General features: G+C 44.7%; 1 protein-coding gene across 1 annotated transcript; it reads left to right on the top strand.

Annotated features, from left to right (window-relative positions):
• Window positions 1–2,835: 2,835 nt before the first annotated feature.
• Window positions 2,836–8,150, top strand: LOC142046016 (CD59A glycoprotein-like). The gene is made up of 4 exons (XM_075061373.1): window positions 2,836–2,973; window positions 5,164–5,240; window positions 6,161–6,271; window positions 7,801–8,150. The coding sequence occupies exons 2-4, from the start codon at window positions 5,192–5,194 to the stop codon at window positions 7,908–7,910; spliced, it is 270 nt and encodes an 89-aa protein (XP_074917474.1). The 5' UTR covers window positions 2,836–2,973; window positions 5,164–5,191; the 3' UTR covers window positions 7,911–8,150.
• The last annotated feature ends 309 nt before the right edge of the window (window positions 8,151–8,459 follow it).

The raw sequence follows: 8,459 nt of genomic DNA, 5'->3' as shown, positions 1-8,459 counted from the left end.
CAAGATACAAACTATCTTATTTATACAAATGAAAGAGTGAGTACTTAACTAGATAACAAAGGAAGCAGAATCTGATAAGTTTACCTGGGCTAGACATGCATATCTTATTTCCTTATTGACTATTACCGATCTTCTGTTAATGTTTCACCATTAGCACCCTTGTTTATGCCTAATGTTTCTTTTCCTGGCACCTGTATTTCAACATTTCTTATTTCTGCTTAAAGGTGCATACACATTTCTTTAATCCATTCTTATTTTTACAATATAATTCATTCTACTTTCACATGTTAACTATTTATGTTTAACATGCTGTTCCACCTTGTATTGAGTGGTGACATTCTGATTTCCTTTCCCAGATCTGAAGAAGAGCTCTGTGCAGGTCAAAAACTTGTCTCTTTCACCAACAGAAGTTGGTCCAATAAAAGATATTATCTCACCCACCTTGTCTTTCACAATACTGTTTCCTAAATATATTGTGAGCCAAGCTTACTATTTCATAAGTACTTGTACCACTTCTAAGTCTGCAAAAGACTATAAGGCTGGCAGGTCTTGTCTGGTATATCATTGCTTATGGTGCTCAATAATATACTCTTTAGGTTATCAGCTTAACTCACATCTAGTTTTAAAAAACACAGTATAAAAAAAAATTGATATAGAAAGTTAAAGCAAGATGAAGTTTAAAATACAGCTTTTCTGATTTGATATAGATACTCAGAGGGGCAACAAACATGGTTTTATTGTTAACAAAGGGCGATCATCCTGACATTTGCTTGTCTCTGCAGTACAGAAAGCAGAAGTCTACTGGAATTCTTTTGGATAGCTTGACTATTTAATATAATTTAACAAATAGATATATGCATGTTAGGTACTTTTTGAGAAGCATCATATGTTTGTAAGTAATGATAAATATATCCTAAACTTCAGTAGAGGCACAGGCAAGTTTAATGACCCATTAATAAAATTTATCAACATTTTTGTATTAATACTGCATTGAGGTATCTCCCTACACCTGGCCACCAGAGCCTTTCCAGACTATGAAGACCAATTGCAGGATATTCTGTCTTCAGGGACATCCAGCTGTGCTGCCACCCTGGAAGGTTAGGTAGGTGGTTGATGGAAATGGCAGATGCCTGCCTGGCAGATTCATCATAGCAGTGACTAAAGTTCAGTTGCTGGAAATCTTTGAAGAAACTAGGTTGTCAAACGATTAAAAAAATAAATCACGATTAAGTGCAATTTTAATCACACTGCTAAACAATAATAGAATACCAATTGAAAATTATTATAAATATTTTGGATATCTTTCTACATTTTCAAATATATTGATTTCAGTTACAACACAGAATACAAAGTGTACAGTGCTCACTCTATATTATTTTTTATTACAAATATTGGCACTGTAAAAATGATAAATGAAAGAAATAGTATTTTTCAATTCACCTCATACAAGTACTGTAGTGCAATTTCTTTATCATGAAAGTGCAACTTACAAAGGTAGATTTTTTTATCCTTATTAAGAAAGTTATTGGACAGGTCCCATAAGAAAAATACCATGTGTAAATATCTACATAAAGGGATAGCAAAGTAATCAATATTATAGAACATTCACAGCTGTTAAGGAAGATTCTCTGAAGTGTTTACAAAATCCTGTTACAAAAGTGTTCCATTCTGCAGCCCTTACTCAAATTCGGTAGCACTAAATGGCATGTGAATATGGGTTGCAGAATCTGGCAATAAGTAAATGACTGTTTAGAAATGCATGTATGTATAAATCAGGATTGTTTATTGAAGTTAGGTGCATAGGAGAAGTACTTACACAATCACTGAAATACAAACTTTCTTGAAAATAGAACTTATTTAAAAAGGTCCATCACTGATATATAGTGGAGCATTCCAATAATGAATTTAGGATAGACATATTAGAAAGGCAGAGATATACCACAGAATGCTACATGTGTGTAACTATAGCATGAATAATTACGTGGTCCTACCATTTTGTGCTCATAGGTCAGCCCCCAAAGCCGTGCTCTGTTGAGTGGAGTTCACCAAATACACAGACTATACAGACATGTTTATGGAATCCACTCCATAAACTCCAACTCCTATAACAATCCTGCTGGGTCTAGTGGGCTGCTGAGGATGCCTCAGTGAGGCCTCTCCACTGTGACAGGATCTGCTTTTCACAGTTACTAAAGGACTGGAACCCAGTGTTCATATGTGCCACCTCCATGCTGAAAGTGTTCAAAATGGCACCAGGGCACAAGAGGGATTAAGCAAGTTTGATGCCTGTTCCCACTCCTCTCTTGGCCTCTGAGAAGTATCCCAATATCTGCTATGAAAGTTGCCCAGAATGCAGCAAGCCTAGAAGCAGTGCAAAGCATCCTGGGAGATCGACCTTGACTGCACACTGCTGTGTGAACACATGGTTTCTAATGTGACAGGGACTACACCAAAGCAAGCACTACAGTGCGAACATACACAAATAGTGTATCTAAACAGGTGTAATTAGACTGATTTAAATTGCAACTGTGTAGCTTCAGCGATACAAGGACTAAAAACAAGGAAGTGTAGTTTTGAACCATAAGCATATGCCATAAATTTACTGTGGTGGGAAGCACCCCTTAGAGAAGTTTCTTTTGTTTACACTAGCCATCCAGGTTCCCTGAATATTTCCTCATTGTTTGGAAGATACACTGTGTACTTTGCACCTTGTGTAAGAGCTTCTGCTTCCCCTAAAAGTTGAGTCCAGCCAAAAGCAAGTGTTTCAACACAAAGTTGCTGAAGGTTGCTGTGGGCTGTTCTTCCCTCTGTTTTCCCTGGGCAAAGTGACTGTAAAACAAAGTCAACAATTGCGGGAAATTCCATATATACTGGGTGGGAGCAGTGTGGAGAGGGCATGTGGGGAAGTATATAAACAAGCAGCCCCACACAGCAGCAATGAAATCGATCTCCCTCGCTTCAACTGAAAACCAGGTATGTGAGATTTTTTTTCCTTCCTTGAACCACCAGCATGAATAGAACGTGAAATTGAGCATTAGACTCAGTCAGATTCCAGTTTCATGTAATCTAATCTAATCTGTGTTTGTGACCCGAGCCTGCGTTCCCTGGTTTTACTGAAGTTTGAGTTTCCTCTAACTCGTCTCTAGAGCAGGGGTTCACAAGTATGTTATTTAGCACCCACAACATGCTTGGTGCTGTACAGTGTATATTAGTAGATGAAGACTAATGCGAGTGGGTGACATTCTGTGGCCTGTGTTGTGCAGAAGGTCAGACTAAATGACCATAATGGTCCCTTCTAACCTTAAAGTCTATGAGTCTATGAATCAGGGTTTTTTTTAAAAGGTATTTAAGCACCTAAATATGCAGCTAGGCACCTAGTGTGATACCTGCTCATTAGGCACCTAAATCCTTTAAGAAATCTGGTCCATAGTCCCTGTTCCAAGGAGTTTTACAGACAAAACAGTTCTGGCTAACATTTTAGTTGTGTGTGGCCCCAAAGCTAAGCCACTAACTAAATGTGGCAAATTTTCAGAGATTCTGAGCCAATCCCGACGAATGCTGAATTCACCTGTGCTCTGAGTGCTCAGGGCCTTAGAAACTCACCCCACAGGTATCAAAGTGCATTAATATGGACTTGGAGATCAAAATTTTTAAAACGTGTTAAAATACAGGTCCTTATGCACTGGCTGAGGAAATGAAGATGCATTTTGTATGTAAATGTTTAGCTGCTTTGGTGGATTTCCACTGAAAAACTGAGTGGGAGGAGTGAGTTTTTCAGAGGGATCTGAATGGCAAGACAGTCATTTTCTAGTACTTCCTGGGTAACAGTGTCCAAATTCAAAACTCTTCCATCCTTCCCAGGCTCAGTCCTCCACAACCTCTTTGCCCCTCTCCTAAGCTCTGCAAAGTTTTTCCTCACTTTATTCCAAACTGCTGCCTTCCAGAACTTTCTCCATAGAAACCAAGATCCTTTCAAGCCACTGACCCTCACTGCTTATTATCTGGAGTTTTTCTTCTCCCAGGCCTCTTTCAGAAGTCTCCTCCCCGCAGCTGCTCTCTCCCTTCAGGGATAGTCCCAGGATACCAGCTCTTTCCTATAGACACTTCCATGGTTTCTTTCCCCCAGAAAGAAAACTCCCACCTACCTATCTCCTGAGTCTCCTTTCCCTAGCGCCCTACAGTCCTTTCTTTATAAGAACCACCCAGTTTGGTTCTACCCAGCAGGATCCAGCTCCAGGTGCCACAGTATGGGCTAGTCGGGCTCCTCAGCTCCCATTAAACCATCACTTGTAATGTGGAGTTTATAAATCCCATCACAGGACAGTTAAAAAGAGGCTGAATAACTGCAGGGCATGTTTAGAGAATACCTGTGATTGTGCGCACCGTTACTCAGCTCAGCATCCTTAATTGACAGAAAAAGTTCCACCAGTCTAGACCAGACCTTTTGATCATTTTCAAAATGGAGCACTTCCTCTCATGTGACTTTAGCATGTCCTATGTCCAAATACAAGAGTGCTTCATCATGGGTAGATTGTGGAACAATTCATCCCCCTCGGTTTAACAACCACCAGGACTGAATTGCATTGGCTCAATTGTGTTATTCTGTGTGACAGCCTGAGGTGGACTAAACTAACAGTGCCCTGTGCACTGCAAGAATGGCATCTGGTCAGGTACTGAACCTCCAGTGCCCTCAGGACAAAGCCCTTATAACCATTATTTCCTTAAAACACAAGACAAATATGAACTAAAACATAGGATATTCAGCAGAACTTTCCCTCGTCATGCCTCGTTATGTCCCTATATACGCTCTACAAAGTTACCTCCATGGTGTTTACACCTTCAGTTGTCAAAAGATTGTTGCCATGTTCCCCACCCAGGCCTTTGTCATCACTAACCCCAGCTCTGTGTACTTAGCAATTTTGAGCTTTCCTCAGTGGTGATGCCCTCAGCCGCTGGTAGGTTTTGTGGCTCTTCTCTTAATTACTGGTACTGACTCGGATATCTTTCTGGATCTGAGGTTAACACAGGGTTCCAGAATGGCAGGCCAGAGCTTTCTAGTAAAAGAGTCTCACCTCCCTGCTCTGAGATGTGCTGACTCTCCACATGCAGCCACTAATTACACTGCCTTTTTAAAAAAAGAAAATTGCTCATTCTCATCCCCAGGTGTCTGTTTAAAGCCTTTCTACACAAAATGAGGAACCTGATTGTGTGTGTGCTCGCCCTAGCACTGATGGCACAAGGTGAGTCCGCCACTTGTAAACCCTCTCTTGCTTCTCACCATCCTTCATGTTTTCCTGACTGACCCTTTTGTTCAATATGAAACATTAGAAAGGAAAAGTTAGACAAAGGGTAGTTCTACACATATGACAGGGAGTAGGGTACAGACGCTGTACGCCCAGCTAGCACGGCTATAAACAGAACTGCAGGCAATGAGACACAACTTATGTGAGTAGAGTGCTCTACACACCTGAACCCTAGGGTGTGTACACTGCACAGCTCTCTACTCGCCCAAGCCATGCCTCCCTCATCTGCACTGTTATTTTTAGACATTATTGTCCCACTGCCTCCTGGCTGTGGAGCTTTTCCCTATCGCAGGAAAAGGCTCTGCTAGTGGGAAAAGGCTCTTGTGCGGGGGATGCAGTGGGGAAAGGCTCCAGCAGCAAGGAGGCTCCAGCAGGAAGGAAGTGCCAGAGCCTTTCACTGCTGCCTGTAGCTATGCATACCCCACATGCTACCACAAGTACAGACAAGCATTGACAAGGTCAGAGACTGATCCATCCTCCTCCTGTCCACCAAATCTGCATGTTTCCATAGCTAGATGTCTATCTATGCTACTTATAATCACCCCTTTACCATAGTATCTGATCACCTCACGAGACTTAATGATTTTACCTAAACAGTATTATTACCATTGTATAGATGGGGAACTGAGGCACAGAGTCACTAAGTGACTTGCCTAAGGTCACTACAGTTTGTGGCACACCAGTGAAATTAATCCATGTCTCATGTTCCAAGCTCGCACCTTACTTGCTGGGCCATCCTCCTGTTCGATCTACCCTGCCCCCACAAAGAAAAGTTGGTGGGGAGCCTTGCATTTCAATCACTCCTAGGAGAAAGAAGGCACCTTTCCTGTTGACCCTCTTTGTTTTGTCTCCTTCAGCTGTTGTGTCTCTGGAGTGTTATCATTGCCCTAATGGAGGAAGATGCTTCACCACTCAGAAATGCAGGGATGACCAGGATCAATGTATTACCATGTTCTTCTCTCTCCCTGGTAAGAAAGACAGAGGCAGGGGAACAAGCTGGGGTCACAGACACTTCAGATTAATGTGATACGGAGCTAAGTGCACAGCAACCATGATGGATCAGGCCTAAGTCTTTGACCAAACTCCCCAGCCATGGGTGAGTGTGGGAAAGGCCTGAAGAGAATTACTTTGAGTGTCCAGCCCAACCCTGCCCGTTGTACCCAGAAGGAAAGCTGCTGGATAAATACTATGGTACCATGAGAGACAATGAGGTATGAAGATGGGAAACTGAGAGACAAAGCAAAAAGGGAAGAGGGAAAATAAATAGGGAGAAGTAGCAAGGAAATGGATAAGGAGGAAGGGAAGAAAAGAGGAACAGAGGAAGGGGTGAGAAGAAAGAAGAAAGGTTGAGGAGCAGAAGGTGAAGACAGTCCCGGGTTTACAATAGCACCAATGGCTCCATGGAGATGGGTCCATGCTCAGAAGGGGGCCCCAGCCTGGTCTGCTTGCACTGCACTCCGAGACCCCTCTGACTCCTCCAACCCTCCACTTGCTGATCTTGGCATACCCCTCTGCTCCTTTCTGCTCCCTGGATGGACTTCAGTGCACCTCCGGCTCCAGGCAGTCTCTTCTTCCAACCACCTGTGGGGGCCCACCTGTCTCTCTGGAGCTGAGCCACCTGGGACTGGTGCAGAAGCCTGGCCAGTGTCAGCGGGTGGGGGAGGAGGAGAAGGGACAGTGCGGGGAGCTTGGCTGAGCCCCTCTAGGGGAAGTGTGTCTTGAGGGAACTCAGCCGGGGCAGGCCCTGGCCTGGCTGATCACACCACTCCCAAGGGACTGGAGTGATTCCCGGCCCTGGGACCAGCTCTGACTGCACTGCCAACTCAGCCTGGAAGACACAGTTGCCTCTCAGCCAGGCCAGTGAGTGGGGCTGGGAGGCAGGATGTTGGGTAGTGGGTTTTTTGTAGGCGTGGTGCTGGGCTGTGAGGGGGTGAAGAAGATGTGTATGTTGGGGCACTAGTGAATGGGGGTTCTGTGGGGGGTGCTGGGCAATTGTGGTGGGGCTGTGGGCAGGGGGGCGCTGGGCAAGAGTGGTGTTGTGCAGGGTGCTGTGCATTTGTGTTGGGGGGGTGATGGCATAGTGGGTCTGGGGTTGTCTGTCCATAGGGACTTGGGAGGATATTGGATGAGGGGGCTGTGTGGTGAGGCATGGGCCTGCCCCCAAGGGGAAGGGGGCATGCTGGCAGCACAGGGCCGGGCAGTCCCCTGTGTGTCTGGCAACTCCCGGTTTGTAAATAGTGCCCTCGCATGGGACTGGGCGGAGCTGGGCCGCCCCTGCCATACCCCTAGCTGGCCCCTCACTCTGGAGAATGACCTCCCCATGTCATGCTCCACTGCTCCCATGGGGGCCCACAAATTAGTTTGGCACCAGGCCCACAAAAGGTTAATCCGGCCCTAGGTGAAGAAGAAATAAGTGGTGGCCTCACCCAAGTATGCCAAATCACAAAATTCCTGGAGTTATTCCATCTCCCCCTCTCTCTTTCTTCCTGTCTCCCAGTTAAATACGCTAAGCGATGCTCCTCGACGTACGAGTGTGAAGTCATGAAGGCCATGGGGGGATCTGCAGTGAAGGCCATTTGCTGCGGCACTAACCGGTGCAACCGATAAACAGGAGCTCCTGCACTCTCAAGACCAGCACCAGCAGGGTGTCCCTCTCCCCCTGCAGTGTGACTGGAAATCCTCACTGAGGGGCCTTGCTGAAATCTCTCTCTTTCACACACACACACACACACACACACATTTTATTCTTGTTTTAGAGAAGAACACCTCTTTGCCATGGATGTTTTCAGCAGCTGTACTAGTTACTCCATGGAGAGCACTATTAATAAAGGATATTACAGCCCCAGATCAGCTGCAGTTGCTTTGCCCTTATGTCCATTTATTAACATTTTTACAACATAACAATCTTTCTCATTTAACTGGTGCTTATAAAGATGAGGGCTGATAATGCAGGTAACAGACAGGTGGTGCGAGCTTTCCCCATACACAGCGCTGTCAGTTCTGATCTGGAGCACACCTGTCATTCCACTCCTGGATTCACCTGCATTTCTGCCAGCTCATCTCAACCCTGCACCGCAGCATCTCCTACTACTCAGTCCTCAATAACTTGCATACACCCCACCCCCACAGAGAACTGCTTATTCCCTTCAATCTTGT

This window comes from Chelonoidis abingdonii, unplaced genomic scaffold (assembly GCF_003597395.2).
Source record: "Chelonoidis abingdonii isolate Lonesome George unplaced genomic scaffold, CheloAbing_2.0 scaffold0135, whole genome shotgun sequence".
Classification (NCBI taxonomy): Eukaryota; Metazoa; Chordata; order Testudines; family Testudinidae; genus Chelonoidis; species Chelonoidis abingdonii.
The sequence above is the reverse complement of the archived record's forward strand: the minus strand, read 5'-3'. Positions and strand labels throughout refer to the sequence as shown.